The 23,623-nt window shown below is 37.2% G+C and overlaps 1 protein-coding gene across 1 annotated transcript in view; it reads right to left on the bottom strand.

The window, feature by feature from the left end:
- The window catches only part of LOC309493192 (obscurin-like), a 404,602-nt gene that overhangs the window by 305,320 nt on the left and 75,659 nt on the right, over positions 1-23,623 (bottom strand). The window contains exons 7-9 of the mRNA XM_082162312.1: positions 20,378-20,566; positions 11,641-11,883; positions 296-484 (exon numbers count right to left, since the gene is read on the bottom strand). Of these exons, the coding sequence (XP_082018438.1) occupies positions 296-484; positions 11,641-11,883; positions 20,378-20,566 (621 nt within the window). The remainder of the gene's footprint in view (positions 1-295; positions 485-11,640; positions 11,884-20,377; positions 20,567-23,623) is intronic.

Below are 23,623 nucleotides of genomic sequence, written 5' to 3'. Positions count from 1 at the left end.
AAGGTACATATATGTACCTTTTGGGGGTCAAAAAGCATTAAAAGGTACATATATGTACAGTTTATTTTAAAGGTTAAGGTACAATATTGTACCCTTGAGGGTACAGCCCCAGTGACAAGCCATTGTACCCCTAAAGGTACAATTATGTACTTTATTTTCTGAGAGAATAATGAGTGAAGTGAATTGCTTCAGTTGTCTTAAGAACAGATGTGGCTGATACAGAAGAATATAAGAAAAGTGTTGAACCACAAATATGGATTTTAAATGAGCAACACAGTTGAATATGAACACTCACCTGATACATTCACTGTAACACCAGCACTGATGTCTGATCTCGTTGCTTCACATCTGTATTCACCACCATCAGACACAGATATGATGTTGATGTTGAGGACTCTCTTAGTGTGTGAGATGACTGAACCATCTTTAATCCAGCTGTATCTCCACTGAATGTCTCGTCTCTGTATCTCACATGTGAGAGTGACTGTTAAAAAAAGAGTGAGTGTTAAAAAAAGTATTGCAGTATCAAGATCACTGTCATGAACTCAAAAAAAAATGAGTTTGCTTGTGTTGATGATTACATTATAAATAAATAAATAAATGTATTGTTAAAACTAAATAAAATATTTATATTTAGTCCACATGTATGCATGACCTTTGAATTAATCAAGCATGTTCAAATTGCAGCTTGTCCAACATTTACAATATTTACTGTCCACAAGTTAAATACATTTTCAATAAGACTAGTCAAGTTGTCTTATGATACCATTAAATTAATATTCATATTAATGTTATTTACACACTCTTAGAAAGGATGTGTTAAATGACTCAACCTGTGTTAAATTCTTACACTTTAATGCGTGAGCTTTGTTCATTAACTCCTTTATAGTGTTAATTAGGGGTGGAACGGTACGCAGAAGTCACGGTTCGGTTCATACCTCGGTTCAGACAGAGTTCGGTACAATGGAGGGAAAAGCAAAACAAAAATGTAGAAGGCAATTTTTTTTTTTTATTGTGCATGTCTGTAGGCTGTTCCACCAAAGGAAAATAAATGTTTTAAGCCTTGTATTTTTTTAAATAAGTTTTATTAATAAAGTAAAGGCATAGAACCAGTTTATTTGTAGTGCATTGCCAATAGTTTTATATAATTAGTTTATTAATTAAATTAATAAAAAGACAAAAAGACCTTGAAAAAGATATGTTTGGTAATTGTACCTGAATGAATTTAAAATTCATTTGCTATATTTCAGATCAATATATTTGTTTTCCTTAAAAATTTTATAACACTAACTTTATTCTCATCTGAATTATAAATAATTTATTTCTGTATAAAATAATACTACCATTAAAAACAAATTTGATTTTCTTTTAATCAATGTAGAATGTGTAACTTACTCTCTGTGTTGGGTGACAGTTGTAGGTTACAGTTTGACAAGAGTTTATAGTTTGACAAAAGCACAATGTTGTGTTTTATTACGAGTGTACACAAATATAAGTAAACACTTTGCAGTTTGAATGATGTCCAATGAACAAAATGAGTATGTTTTTATGTTTCCACTGTTCGATCGTGCCCGCGACTCTCTGAACACACACACACACACACACACACACACACACACACACACACACACACACACACACACACACACACACACACACACACCATATTCCAGCATTGCAAACTTGACATCGCAGCCTGTCCATTATAGCCTGTCTATGATTATAGCCATAGATATGATGTCTATGATTATAGCCCGCCATAAGTTATAGCCACGGAGCTTCAGAGCCATAGACAGTATAAGAAATGGACAGAGTCATCTCATTGGAACTCAATTGAGGCAAGTGAAGCCCATTTTCAGCGATTTTTTTAGGACTTCCGTTCCTGACGCGCAGACTCTAACTGAGCTTGACAACGTAGATGTGACGTGAGCAACCCGTCTGTCTTCTAGTGGCTGTGGCATGAGAAATCTGAATCATTCCCTTCCGAATCTTGCAGAGACGGAGAGTGTGAGTAGGAGCTGTCCATGAGCTAGGAGCAGGAGAAACTTTTGCTAGGTATTCTGATTAATTATTTTGTCATTTTGCCTCCACGTCCCCTCGATTGCCTGTGAGCTTCTCCTCCTGTCCATACGGTAATCTCTCTACTGTGCGACAGAGAGTCGCGTGGTTATGACGCAATCGTTAGCCTATTTTTACAAAAACTGTTTTTATGGGGCCATAACGTAAGCTACAAGGTAATGGAGCATTTTATACATTGTCGTGTTTCTTTAGAAATAAATAATGGACAAATGGAGTCTTCAAACGCCTCAGATGTAAAGTTATTCGCTGTCAAAGTGACACCAAAATGAATGGGAGTCAATGGGATGCTAACAGCAGGTGATGGTCTGCTACAAGATGGTGGCACGCGGCCGGCTTCAACTTCCGGTCGACTTCCTTCCCGCTTGTTCAGAGCTAAGGCGGAGCTACAGATTAGGTGTCCCTAAAGAACCTGCGTATCTAACAGTAGTTCCGCATTACATTAATTAATTTGCACACGAGTTTTATTTATTTTTATACCGTGTATTCTCCGTGTGTATTCATGCACCGAACCGTAACGCCCGTACCGTCTCGGTTCAATACGAATACATGTACCGTTCCACCCCTAGTGTTAATGAATTTAAACACAGTAAATGTGTCAGAAAGGTCATCACAAAGATGTGTAAACATGTAACATTAACATATGTGCTGTCCTTGGCCACAAACAGTGTGTTAAAAAACATACCAAAAAACATATATATATAAATCTAATTCATAAACTTTCAGCATATAACAATAAAATAATTGAATTTTAAGCATAAAAAAAAATACAACATAAGGCAAAATATTGAAAAATATGTTTTAAATATTTAAAAATTTAAATGATTTAAACTTGAGTTTCTCAGGGGCAGGAGCTCAGGTGTAAAAAAGGGGGCATCTAGAACGATTTTAAATGTACAATAATCAGATTAAGTGCAACAAAAAGATAGACGGGAGATAAAAAATAAACAGTAAATAAACCTTTAATCACCGCAGCATATTTGATTTTTAATGGGAATGAAAGTGAGGCTGTGGATAGACATCTTCAGTGGGTTTTACTGTTATTTAATGTGTTTTTGGATTGTTCTGCTCATGAAACACTGAAAAAAATATCTTTCCAAGAAATTTCAGTAGACAAAAAACCCCAGACAATATGAGCTGTGGAAAATTATAAGTGATCTATGAGCTTTAGCTTTTAACAGCGGATGTCATTGAAAACGGTAAATGTATCCCTCACAGCCTCGCTTTCATTCCTGTCATGGCGCAGCTCTGAATAAGGTCTATATATTACTTTTGAGTGATTTGTTACAAAAGTGCAAAAAATATGCTAAACACGAAGCTATGTGTGTGTGTGTGTGTGTGTGTGTGTGTGTGTGTGTGTGTGTGTGTGTGTGTGTGTGTGTGTGTGTGTGTGTGTGTGTGTGTGTGTGTGTGTGTGTGTGTGTGTGTGTGTGTGTGTGTGTGTGTGTGTGTGTGTGTGTGTGTGTGTGTGTGTGTGTGTGTGTGTGATGCAGTTGAACAGTGGTTCTCAAACTTTCTACACCAAGTACCACCATAATGACCAATATGAAAATACAGTAGAGTAGTAGGCCTAACTATTACAGCTCAAAAATGAGGCAGTTTTATTTCTAATAAGAATATTTATTATTGCCAGCTACTTTAAACATTGTAAAAACACAGATTGAATATTAACACTGCACTGTGCTGCTTACATACAGGTATATAAAAAACTTAAATAATGATTAAAATAAAATGTATTGCAGATTATGATTATGATTATGTTATGAAAATGTATTAATAAAAACTGTACTGTACTTAAAATATTAAGTTTTAAAAAATTACTGTAATTAATACAAATAATAATAATAATAATTAACACAGGCTCTGTATTCATATTTAACCTTTTTACACGTACATTTCAAATATTCTGGCTGACCCCCGTGAGGTTTTCAAGGCGACCGTTATTTAGAACTTATTACTTTATTGTTTCCATGGTGACGCGTGACACACTGCAGCCACAATAGCGCTGAATGACTGATGATCTGCTTTTATTTGTATTTTTTTATTCCAAATATTCACGTGTTTTGCTGTTTAAACACCTTTATAACGATCGCATTAGTTGAGCTAGCCTATATGGGCAATGGGCGGCGCCATGTTAGTTTGTGCCTCAGACTCAGTTCAGGGAATCGGATCTGTTGGATTTACAACACGTGAAATCATCCACTTCTCCCGAAATACTTAAAAGTAAGTGGCCGGTGAACTGGGAGAAGAAGAATAGAGTAAACTTAAAAGTTACTTACACGATGTGTTAGTATCTGATATGAATAAAACGTGTCGTCTAATTATAATGGAAAGGATTATTATTGCCGCTTTCATAGACATCAGTGTGCATTTTATAAACTCTACATCAGTGGACACAAACTTTTATATCATCTGAAACTGCAATTTATAATCCTAAGTGACTTAAAGGGATAGTTCACTTTGAAATTAAATTTTGGTATGTTTTAGCTTACCTCAAGGGCATCCAAGATGTAGGTGTCTTTGTTTCCGCAGTAGTTTCAATTTTGATATTTTTAAGTCAAACCGTTCTTGTCAGTCATATAATGCAGGTTTATGGTCACCACCTCAAAGAGTATGCACAGAGAAGTCCAAATTAAACAATTCCCCATCGTAAGTAGCCTACACATTGATGGCCTAAGACACGAAACGAGCGGTTTGTGTGAGAAAACGAACAGTATTTATATCGTTTTTACCTCTTGAACACAGCCACGTCCGAGTGATCTGAGTGCGCGTGTAACAGGTACAGAAAGTGTACCATTAAATGTATGTATAGTTTATTAGAATTCTCACAAAATTGTTTGTTTACATGCACCTGATATGACTGCCTAAGTGAAATGAGTACCTTTCCCTTTAATTGATGTGATGTCATGAGTCAATACAATTTCCTGTTCTGTCCCCTCCTCTTCCTCTTTGCTTTGGTGATGCACTTTTGAGAGGTGAGGTTATTTTGGGCTCTGATAATCTTTTTTAATCCTAATTTTAATTGTTGCTTTTATGCCTATATTTTCACTCTAATTTATGTGTATAATATTATTTTATCTATCTGTGTGGTTATTTTTGTCATTTCATCCCATTTAAAGTATATTTTTGCATCTGGGCCTAAAAGTGAAATGAGAGCACATGTGACGAGTTTACATCACATTTGTTTTATAGAGATAAAGCGAGGGCGAATCTCACTAAGAGGCTGATTATATTTGTTTTATATCAGGTATGTTTTCTGTTATATGCATTTTATTGTTCTATGTGATTTATTCCTCTTTGCTTTGGTGATGCACTGAGAGAGATAAAGCGAGGGCGAATCTCACCAAGAGGCTGATTATATTTGTTTTATATCAGATCAGGAATAAAAGATCGGTGAAACTGCGAATGCTGTCTTGTTCTTCTCATACCACCCAAAACACAACGCAGACAACAGACCAGTTACACGCGCGCGCTTCCTGGTGTGTGACGTGTGCGCAGACTGGTGCATAGATATATACACTAGATGTCGCCTTAAAGACATTCGTTCCAATGAACTGCCGTAGACAAGGCGACATCTAGCGCGCCCTCAGATCACTTGGACGTGGCTGTGTTCAAGAGGTAAAAACGATATAAATACTGTTCGTTTTCTCACACAAACCGCTCGTTTCGTGTCTTAGGCCATCAATGTGTACTTACGATGGGGAATTGTTTAATTTGGACGATGGGGAATTGTTTTAATTTGGATTTCTCTGTGCATGCTCTTTGAGATAATGACCATAGACCTGCATTATATGACTGACAGACAAGAACGGTTTGACTTAAAAATATCAAAATTGAAACTACTGTGGAAAAAAAGACACCTACATCTTGGATGCCCTTGAGGTAAGCTAAAACATACCAAAATTTAATTTCAAAGTGAACTATCCCTTTAAATGTTCAAATCTACTTTAAAGCAACACTAAGTAAAAATTTTTACCTTAAAATGTTTCCAAAATCGTATCAGTGGTTCATCAAGTTGTAACGGTGAAAGGCACTTCTGGATTCGCTTTGCTGCCCTATATCTGCTATAACCACACTATGCAAGTTTGACAAACCGGGTCGTGTTTCTGTTGTTCGAATGAGACTTAAGAAAACTACAAATTTGACTTGCTTTACGTCAAGCTTTACAATAATCATTATTTCGTTTTTCTTTGTTTCTGATGTCATAATACATCATGCTTTCATGAAATCATGCAACATACTCAACCTTGTTTGTGGACATCGCTCATTCCAAAGCCGATGCTAGATGAACAGCGAGCGTGCGTGCGACAGTAGACTGCGGGAGGCGAAATTATTGAACATTATTGGGTAATGGACAATTCTGCTTCCAACCTGTAGGGCGACTGTGCATTCTCAAGCTCTCTGAGTCTCTGATGGAGAGTTTATTAAAGATACAGCATCATTCAACACTAACTCACATCAACACAAATACAATCAGGGGTCGTATTCACAAGACATCTTAAAGGGATAGTTCGCCCAAAAATGATATTTAAGCCATGATTTACTCACCCTCAAGCCGTTCGAGATGCATATGTCAATCTTTTTTCAGACGAACACATTTTCAGTTATTTTAGAAAATGTCTTAGATCTTTCAGTGGTTATAATGTGAGGCAATGGGGTCCAGCTGCTTCAAGTCCGAGAATGTGCATGCATCCTTCACAAAAATAATCCACCCGGCTCCAGGGGGATAAACGAAGGCCTTCCGAGGGTAATCCGTGCGGTTTTGTCGTAAAAATGTACATATTTAAAACTTTATAAACGAAAATAACTGGCTTCCGGTGGCGGTTGGTGCGCGTTCATGGAGATGGATGCTGGCGTATGACGTAGGACGTAGCGTAGGAAGCGTCGTGACGTAGAACGAACGTAGAGTTTTGTTTTGCTCTGCTCTCTGGCTGCGCTGTCACGTTCGTTCGTTCTACGTCACGACGCTTCCTACGCTACGTCCTACGTCATACGCCAGCATCCATCTCCATGAACGCGCACCAACCGCCACCGGAAGCCAGTTATTTTCGTTTATAAAGTTTTAAATATGTACATTTTTACGACAAAACCGCACGGATTACCCTCGGAAGGCCTTCGTTTATCCCCCTGGAGCCGGGTGGATTATTTTTGTGAAGGATGCATGCACATTCTCGGACTTGAAGCAGCTGGACCCCATTGCCTCACATTATAACCACTGAAAGATCTAAGACATTTTCTAAAATAACTGAAAATGTGTTCGTCTGAAAAAAGATTGACATATGCATCTCGAACGGCTTGAGGGTGAGTAAATCATGGCTTAAATATCATTTTTGGGCGAACTATCCCTTTAAAGGAACACTCCACCGTTTTTTGAAATAGGGCTTATTCACCTTCTTTCCCACATTTAGATAGGTGGGCAAATGCATTTTTGTCTCAGTGCATGCATTGTTTTAGTTTGACAGGGTCGGCGTGAGCTTAGCTTAGCATAATGAATGGAATCCTTTGTTGCCAGCTAGCATGTCCTGAATAAAAGTGATATAAAAAAAAAAAAAAACCCTACCTAATTACTTCTTGTGGCCTGCGTATTCACAACAAGTACAAATAGTGATGCAGATTAACACTAGGCGATTTCCTAGGCAGATATTGACTTATATATTAAGGACTATATTAGGGGGAAGCACAGGCGAAGCACTGCTACTTGGGCGTGATATCTCTGCGCCCAAATAGCAGTGCTTCGCCTGTGCTTCCCCCTAATATAGTCCCAAGTCAATATCTGCCTATAGGAAATTGCCTAGTGTTAATCTGCATCGCTATTTGTACTTGCTGTGCATTATTTTAAGCATACGCAGGCCACAAGAAGTAATTAGGTGTTTTTTTTATTTTTTTTTTTTATATCACTTTTACTCAGGACATGCTAGCTGGCAACAAAGGATTCCATTCATTATGCTAAGCTAAGCTAGCGCCAACCCTGTCAAACTAAAACAATGCATGCACTGAGACAAAAATGCATTTGCCCACCTATCTAAATGTAGGAAAGAAGGTGAATAAGCCCTATTTCAAAAAACGGTGGAGTGTTCCTTTAAGGCTAAAAGTAGCTAACTTGCAGATTTAGGAGAAAATCTTACAAATAATGGGCATGTCAGTCCTAATTTTAGGACTCCTACATTTTTTGCTCTACAAGTATTTCCCAAAGGTTTTTAGTGCTAAAATCAGCTCCTAAATCTGTGGAAATAGGCTTAAATCAAGAGGACTCCTTAGTCCGATAGACCGATAAGTATATTACCAGTACTATCAAAGGTAATGGAGAAAATTATCATAAAGCAGCTTACAACGCATCTAAATAACTGTTACCCTGCTTTAAAGGGATGGTTCGGGATTTTTGACATCGGACCTCATTTTTAAGTCAGCCTGGTTGTTATTCATCAGTGGAGACATTTAAAAAAAAAAAATTATCCAGTCCTTATATTTGGATAGTTAGCCGATGCTAGGCTAGCGCGAGTCAATGGTATATGTTAGCCAGCCATTAAAAACCGTTTTACCCACTCCACAGTGCACCAAACGCAAATCAATTATAACACTAGACTATCGATGTATATGTCCGTTGAGAGAATAATGTTAGAAATCAAACTTACCTTTCATCTCAATGATCCCAAAGGAACTAGTTTCTCAGCAGCTGTGGAATTTTACTTTGCTCCGGTTAGTAATGCGGCAAAAAGTAAACACAGAACAGAAGCGCACTGTAATCAGTGTACCAGCGGCAGGTAAATACACTTGCGTCATGTGTGTACCGGCTCACTCGGTTGCCTAGGTAATCAATATCACTCCGCTGCTGCTGTAGACAAGGCTTATGATTACAGGGAACAAATTATAACTAATGCAATGTGATGAAAGGTAAGTTTGATTTCTAACATTATTCTCTCAACGGACATATACATCGATAGTCTAGTGTTATAATTGATTTGCGTTTGGTGCACTGTGGAGTGGGTAAAACGGTTTTTAATGGCTGGCTAACATATACCATTGACTCGCGCTAGCCTAGCATCGGCTAACTATCCAAATATAAGGACTGGATAATTTTTTAAAAAAATGTCTCCACTGATGAATAACAACCAGGCTGACTTAAAAATGAGGTCCGATGTCAAAAATCCCGAACCACCCCTTTAAATCACATCCAATTTGGCTTTAGGAAGAACTATTGCACAGAAACAGCCGTTTTGCACTTCACAGAAAAAGTAAGAACACAACTTGATAAGGGAGGAGTTGTTGCCGCTGTATTCTTGGACTTGCGTAAAGCCTTTGATACAGTGAATCATGATGTCCTTATTTCCAAGCTTTCTAATTTAAATTTTTCAGCACAAACACTAGCATGGCTCTCATCTTACTTGTCAAATAGGATGCAGTGTGTTAGAATTAAAGATGCACACTCCAGCTAAATAAAAAACACAATGGGCGTGCCTCAATGATCTGTATTAGGTCCTTTACTTTTTAGTCTTTATATTAATGATCTTCCACAGCACTGTCACAGTGTTGATATACAATTATATGCCGACTTAGTACACACATGCAAAAATGCTCAGCTAGCAGCTGCGAAATAGACTCATGCCATGCAATGTGTTGTAGAGTGGCTTGAAGAATCTTGTCTTACCTTGAATATCAGCAAGACAAAAGGTATGTTCTTTTATAAAACCAAGGGCCAGATTCAAACTGCAGACATTTTTATTAAAAAATGAATCGATTGATATAGTTACTGATTTTAAATATCTTGGTATAGTTTTAGATTTGAATCTTAACTTCAAGAAACATATCAAGAAAATGACAAAAACTCTAAAATATAATTTGGCAAACTTTAGACAGGTTAGATCGTCCCTCCCTATGGATGTAGTCACAATATCTATGCATGCTTTAATTTTTTCACATATTTCATACTGTATCACCTGTTGGGGACAGGCCAGTGAATCTGCCATTAGACCTCTAGAATCATAATATAAGCAAGCTATAAAAATCCTTGTTAAAAAGCCATTTCGGTTCCACCATTGCAAGATCCTAGACCTAGAGAAACCCAATTTATTGAGTTTTGAAAATTTTAGACTCTTTTCAAACTTGACTCTAGTGTATAAGAGTCTACATGGCCAGGCCCCTGCATGTTTATTGGTTTTTGTTTGCAATCGCCCTGTAATTTCTGTAAAATCTACCAGAATAGTGTCTATTTTTGACTGCAACATAACTTTTTGCCGTTCAACCTTTAAACAATCTGCCTTTTCTTTTAAAGCCACTGGAATGCAATAACTGATGACATAAAGAGCTGCAGTTCCATGAAGAGTTTTAAATCACAACTGAAATCTTTTCTGAAGAATCTGTACCCACTGACACTGATGTGGTGCTGACAAAACGTGTTTTGTGTATGTGTGTTTGTTTAGGGGGTGGGGGGTGGGGTGTTATTTGTATGTTTTTTTTTTTTTAATGGACTGCATATGTAAATTAGCCTGTGGCTAACTCTGGTACAATGCATCAAATGGTAACATTTATGTTGGAAATTGTACATGGTCCCTAATAAAAATAAAATAAAATAAATATATTAAAAAAAAGTCACTAAAATCAAATCACAAACAATCCTAAAATGGATGTTGCTGGCAATCTGCCTCGAAGACACCGAACGCCATTTGAGCCTTGGGTGCTGAGCCTTTTCTTCACAAATGCAATAAATATTCTGATTTATAGATTTTAATCTGCACCGACATTATATAAAGATTAATTTATGTACAGGCAAAATACATTGAATGCCGGAGAATAAAACATTACGGTCAAGTTGAAAATAATCAGTGTGTTTACATGCACCCTCATAATGCGACTATATTGGGATTTTGGCAATAGGCTATTGCGATTAAACTTTACCTCATGTAAACACAATACTTTAATCAAACTAATGCGATTAAGATCATAATCATAGTAAACTATGTGGCATATGCCGATTTTAATCACAATAAACAGGCATGTAAACACCTTAAAGGAGTAGTTCACTTTAAAGGGATGATAGAATGCAAAACCAAGTTTACCTTGGCATAGTTGAATAACAGCAGCTCGTGGGTGAAATGGCCATACACAGAATCTCAAAATCCCATGTCACCTCCTTAATATGAAAGTCACAAAACTTTAAACTGTAGCTGTAAAACGGTTGGATCTCAAATCAGCTCAGATGTGACGTAACACTTGGGGGATTTCCTTATTTGGATCTGGTCTGTACCTTTGTCACGCCCCTAAATTTGCATACACACAGCCCACTTTCTGGGCCCAGCAATATCAATGGTGGTCATGCAGTCAGACACAGTTTAGCCGGCGCGCTAAGTTTACTGCTTCTGGAATGATCAAAAATACTGACGGTGGCTGGCAAAAAAAAACAAAAAAAACACGTGATACAAAGACACACTTTATGTCGTTGTGCATCTGACAGAATAATGACTAAAGGTGAATTACTTCAGTCCTCTTGGCTGATTCAGAAGAATATAAGAAAAGTGTTGAACCACAAATACTGAACAGATTTAAACAGATGTGAATATGAACACTCACCTGATACAGTCAGTGTAACACCAGCACTGATGTCTGATCTCGTTGCTTCACATCTGTATTTATCACCATCAGACACAGATGTGATGTTGTAGACTCCCTCAGTGATGTCTGGAATGATTGAACCTTCTCTAAACCAGCTGTATCTCCACTGAATGTGTTCTCCTCTCTGTATGGCACATGTGAGAGTGACTCTCTCTCCTCTGAACACAGGCTGATCTGGCTTCACCGTCACTACAGGTTTCACTGAGAAACAGAAGTAAACATTGAAAATGTGTGTTATGATGTGTGTTATGAGCTCAAAGTGTCCTTATGTGAAAAACATCATGATATTAAAGACCTAGTTTGTGTTTTTGACAAAAAACAAAAAAAAATATTGGTAAAAACCTGTAGTCTACTGTACTAACATCTGCACATGAAAAACATGAAGAAAACCTTTGAATCATAGCATGTGTCCCGTTTCACATTAAAATACCCAGATGTGTAAAGTCCAGGTTCAGAAAGTAAAAGTCCTCCTCAGTATTTTTTTCCAATCATCTGGATTTGCTAATTAGCACAGTTTTTCTAGAACTAAATAGTGAAATCTGCTGGCTGAGTTCATGGGTGGAATAAACTTATGGCAGGACTTTACACCTCTGAAAGTGCCCCATTATGCTATTTTTAAGGTTGCTAATTTAGTTTTGGAGTCTCCCTACAACAGGTTTACATGCATGTAAGGTCACAAATTATTTTAAACTTTATCGACAAAATGAACTAGCTTCCGGCAGACGGCCGTACGCATCGATTTACACCAGAAGAGTAACAATTGAACTTGAACTCAAAGCTTACGCTACTCCTACATCTACGTCATACATCGTCAAGTGTTACTCTTCTGGTGTAAGTCGACTTGTGTACGGCCGTCTGCCAGAAACTAGTTATTTTAGTCGACAAAGTATTAAATATGGACATTTTTCTTACACGAACGCATCGCTTCACTTCAGAAGGCCTTTATTAACCCGTCAGAGTCTGTGGAGCTCTTTAATGATGGATATGATGCACTTGTATGGACTTCAAAAAATGGATTGTGTGTCCATTCACTGCCATTATAAAGCTTAAGAGCCAGGACATTTTTTAATATAACTCTGATTGTATTCGTCTGAAGCAAGAATGTCATTCCTAGGATGGCTTAAGTCAATAGAAGAGTAAGATGGAGTAAATCATGGGTTAATTTAGATTTTTGGGTGAACTATCCCTTTAACACTCCAGTTACTCTGCATGAACCAAGCTGTTGACTTGAATGAGGGGCAAATTGTACATTTCTTAATGTTTTCTCATGAATCTGAAAGAACTATTTTGTGGAAAAAAATAGAAAAGAATCAAAAGTTCTGCTCGTCGAAGCAGTTCTGCTGCGTTTGATGTTTCGTAACTAATTTCTTCTCCTAATATTGTATCATAAAATCATATAATCATACATTCTTTGTTGAAATATGCAGAAATATATATATGTGTGTGTGTGTGTATATATATATATATATATATATATATCAACACTCAAATAACACATTGTATTCAAACATATAAGCTGCACATAAGGCAGTTTTTTGCATTAACTTCTAAATCTAATTACTCCAATTCATTGTTGAAATAATAATTTACAGTGGCTGTCATTTTCATGACAGATATTTTAAGCATAGGCTACATTAAATAATGAAGACATCACTAACAGGTTAAGTAAAATAAAATGAATGTATAATATAGTGCATATATTTAGTGAAAGAGATCATTTCTCTGCTGACTAACAAGCTGTGGACACTGATGGACTTGCCTGAGGTAAATGTCTACGTGACATATTGTCTACAAGCTGTTTTACTAATGTCTTTCCTCCACTGAAACACTGATTGAGTGATTACATGAGATATATGTAAACAAAAAAATAAAAATTGTAAATAAAACAAAACATGTTTTTATGCATGTTTGGCCTGGGTTTTGTTGCATTTACACTGTTCTGACCACTAGGGGTCACTGTGGAGACAGGATTTGGATTTGCTTCGACTGTTTCAGTGTAATAAAATATTTCAAAATATCAAAGTACTGCGGGAAATTAAGCAGTAATATTCTAGAGCTATATAAGCAATGTGAAATTAATAACTTTCATAATAAAACAATATAATAGGACGGGATCAGTGAATCAGACCACTGCATGTCTATCATCTGTTCAGATTTTCTCTTGCAATTTTTGCCATAACAAATGTGCTTTAGAAACTCAAAGTTAAAGCAGCCAGAATTTTTTTTTTTTAAGTCAAGAGCCCAACTAAAGCAAACACTGATCACCATAATGGTAACATCTTTATTATTTTCAATAAAACAACTAAACTTGTGTAAATTCAACAATAACTTTTGTTTGAAAGAAATAGTCAAACTGGATTGTAATAAGTGAAGACGCTGAGATCTTGAGAGATCTGTTAGTGTTTAAAGTTCTGTTGGGATTTAAAGTGTTTCTGTTGTGTGAGTTTTGTGGGTCACCGTTGTGCTGAAGAGTAGAGCCTGTGCTTCAGTCAGGAGAAGACCAACAAACTGTTGTATTACAAATTTATTAAATGTTTAATTTAGGTTGCAACAGTAAAAGTTGAGTACATTGAAGTTAGCATTTTAAGATTCAGTTATGATGATTATATCAAGAGATCCCTGCCAGTCATGTTCTCTAATTGCTGAGACGACTCTCACCCTCACCCTTTGTCTTTATGCATTTCCTGACCATTAAGCTCAATGTACAGCTGTGCTTTTGTCTCTATGATAATGTTAATGTATGGGCAATCTAGTCAGGCTGATTGGATTAGCATATATGCGTTTGAATAGTTATGCTGATTGGATTGAGACTGGTAACACGCTGGAGTCTAGGGCGGTTCCTTAACCTGTATACTTAATTTACATGCTTTGTTCAGCCTCAATGTAAATCCCTCCCCCTAAATGTATATAAAAGTGCAAGGCAACTTTCTTTAGATTAGACTTGATGATGATGAACTACAGACTTGATGAACTACAGACATGGAAGAATAAATCTCTTCTGATTATAAAATCCATCTCAAGTCTCCTGGTTTCTGCTTCAATAAAAGTTTCCAATGATGATATGTGGCATTGCTTTAAACGCAGTAACTGTGTTGTTGCCAATGTAGTGATAAATACATTAGCTCATGCATGTGTGCTATGCTATGTAAGGGATAATGTATTGCGAGGCGGTTGTTATAGCGAATAACAACCCCGACAGGCTGAACGGGACCCCGACGCGAAGCGGATTTAATTATAACTTGAATCAGCCGGAAGGGGTTGTTATTCGCTATAACAACCGCCTTGCGATACATTATCCCGCTTATTACATGGCTACCTACAAAATAAATAAATAAATAATTTGACAAAATATTGATTTAAAAAGGAGTTTATTGATTTTAAAACGATTATATTGCTTCCGCTAAAGAAAATAGTCCATTCCGCGTCCATAGCAACGCGCTGTTTTTCATGGCAACGGTGTGTTATACTTCGCAGCGGTCTGGTATCAAGAAATAACAGACCGGCATTCTACATTCAACCAAGCCATGTAATAATGCTAGCTAATGGTTAAAGGAGCTGTATGTAAGATTGTGGCCAAAACTGGTATTGCAATCACTTTTTCAAATTACTGTAGAGCGGTGTATCCCCTCCCCCTCCCCCTGACTCGAGGTTGCCAGATAGGCTGCAGGATCCAGCAGGAACGTAGGCTGCTGTAGCTGTGGTAACTAGAGCAGAGCTGGCAACCCGGATGCCGAAACACTACTGACTTCGTGATTGGTAGATAGGTGGAGGGTGGAGCATCAGGCCAAAACACAAGATGACAACATCAACATCAGTTGAGAGCTGCAACTTCACTTTTTAAATGACAATATCCTGGCCGGACTACTGTTGTCAGTGATATAGTATTTGAAATGAACATGATTTCTTAATGTCTAGTGACATATCAGGGCCATTTTATGATTAATTGAAATACATTTCTTACATACAGCTCCTTTAACTGCAAGAACATTACATATTACAGAGAATGTTTGATCACAATAATCCAAGATATATCTGTAAAACAATAGTGTTTTTCTAGCAAATGTTTTCTAAAAATTGACATTTTCCTGAAATGTTTTTGTATTTTATTCAGATTAGGGTCTTTTAGAGCTGGTGGCGCGTCTTGGACGGTGTGGGCGTCGAGGAGAGTTGAAGTCAGGTCAACTTTATGGAAATGAGCTATGATGCGGTTCGGCGGCAACCAATCGGAATGTAGAAGTCCTTCGGGTGAGAGGACACCAGAGAACGCAGTCGTGCAAACTTTGGTTCCGACAACATTAGTTCCCAAGCAAAATGGAGGAGAGGTTGATCATGTGAATTTGATAAGAAGGCGTGCAACACTATTTATAGGCCACATTTTCGCGCTGGAACGCTTGTTTTTCAGTGGGAATACAAAGTTTATTAGAAAAGCCACACCACACAAATGGCTTTTAATTTGTTCATTTTGTTAGCAAACACATCACTATAATTGTTAAGTTATTTCCATCGATCAATTTCTTACTTTCACATTTAAAAGATTTAATGAGGTTAACTTATACTTGGTCAGTCTGCACAAATAACGATCAGCATGCTTGTTTGCTTTGCGGACCCTTTAAATGAAGTTAAAAAAAGACTAAGCATTCGATCTACGTCAGAGCGTCCACGAATCTTTCTAAGGCGTCGTTGGCAGGACAGTGAGAGAGAATTTAGCCACTATCGCCGGCGGCGGTGTGAGCGCACAGTAATGAGGCGATGATAATAGTTTCTGTGCACAAAAAATAACGACTTTATGGTAGTAGTGTAAACAGTGCAGCGCTTCCAGGTTCTACGTCAGAACGCCGGCTCACTATTGGCCAGCTCCTGCGTCAGCATCACACGCATGTGTCCTGGTGATCATGTGACCAGCGTCGGCCAATAGTAAGCCGGCGTTCTGACGTAGAACTGATACAAAGTGTGTTTTATTTACGGAAAATTACTGTATGTTTATGAGACGGCTATTTTCTGTTATTTCAGGTTTAGTTTTGTTCGTTTTTTACAGTGTATGGTTCATGAGCAACACCTGGCTCTTTACAAAAATCATGTGGTCTGATCTCTCACCCTTTGCCAACAAATTATCGATAAAAAAATAAACATCACTAGAGATCAGTTTTCTGCAGAAAATGCAGCCAATTACAATATATATATATATATATATATATATATTTTTTTTTTTTTTTTTTTTTTTTTTTGTACCGAAGTTGATAAAGTTTAGAATAATAAAACATGTAAAGTTGTTCCGGCCGAAGTGTGTGTTCAGTGCTGTTGGCGAGTGTTCTGACAGAAATCAACTGCAAACTGCTCAATCAAAAGCGTATTGCCCAATTACTATCAATACGTCGAGTGCCCGACAAGGAGGGATAAAACACTCGATCTATGCTTTGGGAATATTAAAGACGTTTATAAGGGCTACGCAAAAACACCCCTCGGAGACTCGGATCACAATGCAATCCAGCTTGTCCCGCAGTATAAACAAAAGCTCAAGACCAGCAAACCGGAGATAAAGACAGTTAAACAGTGGACTAATGAGTCTGTTGAACGCCTTCGAGGCTGTTTTGATTGTACTGTGTGGGACATTTTCGTGCACACTAGTAAGAATTTGGAAGAATTGACTTTAGTGGTGACTGACTATATTCGGTTCTGTGTGGACTGTATAATCCCAGAAAAAACTTTTAGGGTATTTCCAAATGACAAACCCTGGGTAAATAAAGAATTAAAAGTTGCACTGCACAGGAAAAGGAGAGCTTTTGAGCAGGGAGACAGGCTTAAAATGAAATCAATTCAGAAGGAGATTAGACAGATAACAAATGACTGTAAACAGAAATATAAACGGCAGATTGAGGTGAAAATGAGGGGGAATAACCTGAAACATGCATGGCAAGGGATGTATACAATGATAGGGAAGGAAGAGAAGAAAAGGCACATAGATACAAATGGAGATGATCAAGCATTTGCAAATGAACTGAATGGTTTTTATGCACGGTTCGAAACATCAGACTTTCTCCTGGAGCGTGATGCCATTAGACAGCAGTTACAGTATGGTACTCCTCCAACTATTACAGCGGATGAGGTGCGTAGAGTTTTTAATAAAATTGATTCTAAAAAAGCACCAGGCCCAGATCAAATAAGTGGTAGGGTTTTGCAAATATGTAGTGAACAACTTAGCCTCATTTTCTGCCAGCTTTTTCAAAAGTCATTAGATACACATTACATTCCTAAAGCCTGGAGGTCCTCGCTCATAGTACCAGTACCTAAGGTATCAAGACCAGCTGATTTAAATGATTATCGTCCAGTTGCCCTAACGTCAATCGTGGTGAAGAGCCTAGAGAGAATTGTTCTGAGACATATTCTAAATGATGTGCAATGTAATATCGACCCTTTACAGTTTGCCTATAGAAACAAGCGGAGCACAGATGATGCCCTTCTGTATATGCTCCATAATATCTATTGCCATCTGGATAAGCCCAAACGATATGTCCGGGTTCTCTTTATAGATTTTTCCTCCGCCTTCAACACCATCAGGCCCCACATTATGATGGAGAGGCTGGGGCAGTTAGGGGTAAATCCTAACATTATAAGGTGGGTTGAGTCCTTTCTGACGGAGAGAACACAGTGTGTTAGGGTAAATGAGGCTGTGTCCTCCCCGATTATGACCAATACAGGATCCCCACAGGGCAGTGTCATCTCACCAGTATTGTTCACTCTTTACACTAATGAGTGTAGAAGTAATACACCTGAGCATCTTACAATAAAATTTGCAGATGATACAGCAATAGTGGGGTTAATACAGAATAGTGATGAGACCAACTACAGGGCCTGGGTGGATCAATTTGCAGATTGGTGTAGGTCCAGCTATCTTCATCTAAATATAAAGAAAACAAAGGAAATAATAATAGATTACAGAATTGGGAGCCAGCCCCATCAGTGTTTGGTTATAAATGAAGAGGATGTTGCGATTGTAGCCGAGTACAAGTACTTAGGGACAATAATAGATAATAAGTTGCAATGGAACAGTAATACTGACACCGTCTATAAAAAGGGGCTGCAGAGGCTGCATTTTATGCGGAGACTAAGACAATTTAGAGTGGATAGTGATATGATGTTACTTTTTTATCACTCATTTGTGGAGAGCATTCTACTTTTTTGTTGTGTTGCCTGGTATTTCTCTTTGTCAGTGACCAATAAAAACAGACTGAGCAAGATAGTTAACTTGGCTAGCAAGGTTGCGGGGAAAAAACTAGACAGGCTATTACCTGTGAAAGAAGGGTGTTGAAGAAAGGTCAAGCAATTAATAGAGATACGTCACACCCCCTACACCAGGCATATGAGGTGTTGCCATCAGGGAGGAGGATTAGGTTACCCTCTTTCAAAACTAATCGAGCCTGTAAGTCATTCATTCCAACTAGCATTACACTTATGAATAAGAACTTACCTGCAGGACAGCACTTTAAATAGCATCATGCACTTTCTTTCCAGCTTGACTGTTACAGTATGCACAACTGCACTTTATTATCCTAGTTATGTGTAGTGGGGTTTGAGTCTTCTGTCCTGATGTTGTGTATGGGTGTGGTAGGGTGGGGGTGTTTGGGGAGAGGGAAATGTTGTTGTATATTTTGTTTGGAATTCTGTCTTGTCAACTGTCTTGTTGTCTTATGTATAAATGTATCAGACGTACTGTATGGTGTAGAACAAATTTCCGAAAGGATAAATAAATCTCTCTCTCTCTCATAAACCCCTCAAACCTTGTGTTTCTATGATAACCTATAGAGCATCTGCACTCAGATTCAGGCAGCTGAATAATGGTGGAAATAAAAAAAAATTTAACTGCACCGAAAATGTCAAAGTATATAAAAAAAATGACTGGACTTAAACTGTTTTTTTTATTTATTTTATTTTTTATTTTTTACTGAAAATCATTTTAGTAAAACTGCTGCTCTGCTGTGCCAAGAGACATTTCGAAACATTTCACCCGTGGATACTTTCGCTTTTGCTGCGGAGACATTTAATCTCCTATAAATGTTGTATTTATGACTACGCTAATTCGAGTATAGCTTTCAGTCGGCAGAACTGTTCAAAGTCATTAATAAAGAATATTAGAAGCACAATAAGCCGCGCAAGAGAACTGAACCCGCTACTGACAGGAGGATTTCTGTGCGCTTCGAGTGAAACATGGACGAGCAAAGTAGAATAAAAATGTCTCTTTAGTCAAAAAGGTTCCTGACCCCTGACCTAAAGTGTTTGAGTGTCAAATCAGACTTTGTTCACGGACAGATAATGAAGATCATAGTCTGGCTTTATGCAAATGAGTTACTTTGTAGCGTAGATAAGTTACGGAAGAGAGACTGGAAACACTGACGACTCGTTTCTGCAGTTCAGAATCTATTCCTTTAGGAGACAATAACTTTATTTATCTGCACTTTGATCTTTACAATTTTGCAGACCTTTTACATTCAAAAACAGCAACATCACTGCATGACAGGGAATATTGAAAAAGCATAATGGGGCTTTTAAGAAATAAGCAGAAAACGAGAGAATAATGAGTGAAGTGAATTGCTTCAGTTGTCTTAAGAACAGATGTGGCTGATACAGAAGAATATAAGAAAAGTGTTGAACCACAAATATGGATTTTAAATGAGCAACACAGTTGAATATGAACACTCACCTGATTCAGTCACTGTAACACCAGCACTGATGTCTGATCTCGTTGCTTCACAGCTGTATTCACCACCATCAGACACAGATATGATGTTGATGTCGATGACTCTCTCAGTGTGTGAGATGACTGAACCATCTTTAATCCAGCTGTATCTCCACTGAATGTCTTCTCTCTGTATCTCACATGTGAGAGTGACTGTTAAAAAAAAGTGAGTGTTAAAAAAAGTATTGCAGAATCAAGATCACTGTCATGAACTAAAAAAAAAAAAAAATGAGTTTGCTTGTGTTGATGATTACATTATAAATAAATAAATGTATTGTTAAAACTAAATAAAATATTTATATTTAGTCCACACGTATGCTATGATCTTCGAACAAGTTGTCTTATGATACCATGAAATTAATATTCCTATTAATGTTATTTACACACTCTTAGAAAGGATGTGTTAAAAATGACTCAACCCGTGTTAAATTCTTACACTTTAATGCGTGAGTTTTGTTCATTAACTCCTTTATAGTGTTAATGAATTTAAACACAGTAAATGTGTCAGAAAGGTCATCACAAAGATGTGTAAACATGTAACATTAACATATGTGCTGTCCTTGGCCACAAACAGTGTGTTAAAAAACATACCAAAAGCCCTATTGTCAAAAATATATATATAAAAAAATCGAATTCATAAACTTTCAACATATAACAATAAAATAATTGAATTTTAAGCATTAAAAAAAATAAAAAATATACAACATGAGGCAAAATATTAAAAAAATATTTGTTCAATATTTAAAATATTTAAATGATTTAAACTTGAGTTTCTCAGGGCAGGAACTATTTTAAATGTACAATAATCAGATTAATTGCAACAAAAAGATAGACGTCAGATAAAAATAAACAGTAAATAAACCTTTAATCACCGCAGCATATTTTATTTTTAAGGGAAATGAAAGTGAGGCTGTGGATAGACATCTTCAGTGGGTTTTACTGTTATTTAATGTGTTTTTGGATTGTTCTGCTCATGAAACACTGAAAAAATATCTTTCCAAGAAATTTCAGTAGACAAAAAACCCCAGACAATATGAGCTGTGGAAAATTATAAGTGAGCTTTAATAACAGCTTTTAACAGCGGATGTCATTGAAAACGGTAAATCCCTCACAGCCTCGCTTTCATTCCTGTCATGGCGCAGCTCTGAATAAGGTCTATATATTACTTTTGAGTGATTTGTTACAAAAGTGCAAAAAATATGCTAAACACGAAGCTATGTGTGTGTGTGTGTGTGTGTGTGTGTGTGTGTGTGTGTGTGTGTGTGTGTGTGTGTGTGTGTGTGTGTGTGTGTGTGTGTGTGTGTGTGTGTGTGTGTGTGTGTGTGTGTGTGTGTGTGTGTGTGTGTGTGTGTGTGTGTGTGTGTGTGATGCAGTTGAACAGTGGTTCTCAAACTTTCTACACCAAGTACCACCATAATGACCAATATGAAAATACAGTAGAGTAGTAGGCCTAACTATTACAGCTCAAAAATGTGGCAGTTTTATTTCTAATAAGAATATTTATTATTGCCAGCCACTTTAAACATTGTAAAAACACAGATTGAATATTAACACTGCATTGTGCTGCTTACACACAGGCAGGGGCGCCGCTAAGGGGGAGAAAGTTAGGACGACCCCAGAGATTGATTTTATTAATGGCATGGGTGCGGTAGAGGGCCCAACCTCATATTCTTTCATAGAGCCCAAAGTTTCTAGCGGCTACTCTATACAGGTAAATAAAAAAACGTAAATAATGATTAAATTAAAATGTATTGCAGATTATGATTATGATAAAGATTATGTTATGAAAATGTATTGTATACTTAAGTTAAATAAAAACTGTACTGTACTTAAAATATTAAGTTAAAAAAGTACTGTAATTAATAATAATAATAAAAAAATTAACACAAGCTCTGTATTCATATTTAACCTTTTTACACGTACATTTCAAATATAGGCCTATGTCACGGAAAAATTGAAGACCGGAAGTACGTCTTTTAGTAGGGATACGGCTTTTTACAATGGCGGAGTCCGATCGATACCGCTGGACCAAATCTCTCCGCAACCTGCCTGAAGTCACATATGACGACGTGGTTCGGATGGTTAATGAAAACTCTCAAGTGGAAACGTCAAAACTGAGGAAAGGGTACAAGTTCTTCTGGGAGAAATTCATTTTCAATTACAGAGGTATGTGTGAATTCTGCTGTTATAGCTCTAGCCGTTCGCCAGTAAGGTAAACGTTTCTATGGTAACAGTGAGTTGGACCAATCAGCAGACGTTGCTGCTACGCTTAGGATTGTGGGTAGTGCAGTTTTTTTTCACAAGATCGCGGATAAAACATGTTTTTCTTAAAACAAGGTTGATTTCATACGAACTACAGGAGCAAAAACCTTCGTTTCACAACCTCATAGCTCGTGGTCAGTATACCTCGGATGGTTTATACATTATGGCTGATAATTTAAATCCTTATCGAGAAATACTGTTGACCGGAAGTTCTGAATCCCTACTCCGCGTTCCGGAAGCAGGAAGTGTGACATAGGCCTATTCTGGCTGACCCCCGTGAGGTTTTCAAGGCGACCGTTATTTAGAACTTATTACTTTATTGTTTCCATGGTGACGCGTGACACACTGCAGCCACAATAGCGCTGAATGACTGATGATCTGCTTTTATTTTTATATTCAAAATATTCACGTGTTTTGTTGTTTAAACACCTTTATAATGATCGCATTAGTTGAGCTATATGCGCAATGGCCGGCACCATGTTAGTTTGTGCCTCATTATATATAATGGAAAGGATTATTATTGCTGCTTTCATAGACATCAGTGCGTATTTTATAAACTCTACATCAGTGGACACAAACTTTTCTATCATCTGAAACTGCGATTTATAATCCAAAGTGACTTAAATGTTCAAATCTACTTTAACAACAAGACAAGGCGATAGCTGTTGTGTAAAAAACTAATAAATAATACATTTAACAGCAGCAATCGTTCTCCTCCACCATGTTTAAGTTTATGGGCCGCCAGACTCGGAAATAGTAGGCAAAAATATTGCTTTCGTAAATAAATATAAGTATGAAGACGGATTCAAAATCTTACTAGCAGTCAGCAAGGGTATTGATTAACATGATGAAGTATGATTAGTTAATATGATGTTTTATTTACAACAATATACAATTAAAAATGAAATGGCAAGTCACTGTCATTAACAGACTATATGGACTGACTGG

This window comes from Leuciscus leuciscus (assembly GCF_965113295.1).
Source record: "Leuciscus leuciscus genome assembly, chromosome: 2".
Taxonomy (NCBI): domain Eukaryota; kingdom Metazoa; phylum Chordata; class Actinopteri; order Cypriniformes; family Leuciscidae; genus Leuciscus; species Leuciscus leuciscus.
The sequence above is the reverse complement of the archived record's forward strand: the minus strand, read 5'-3'. Positions and strand labels throughout refer to the sequence as shown.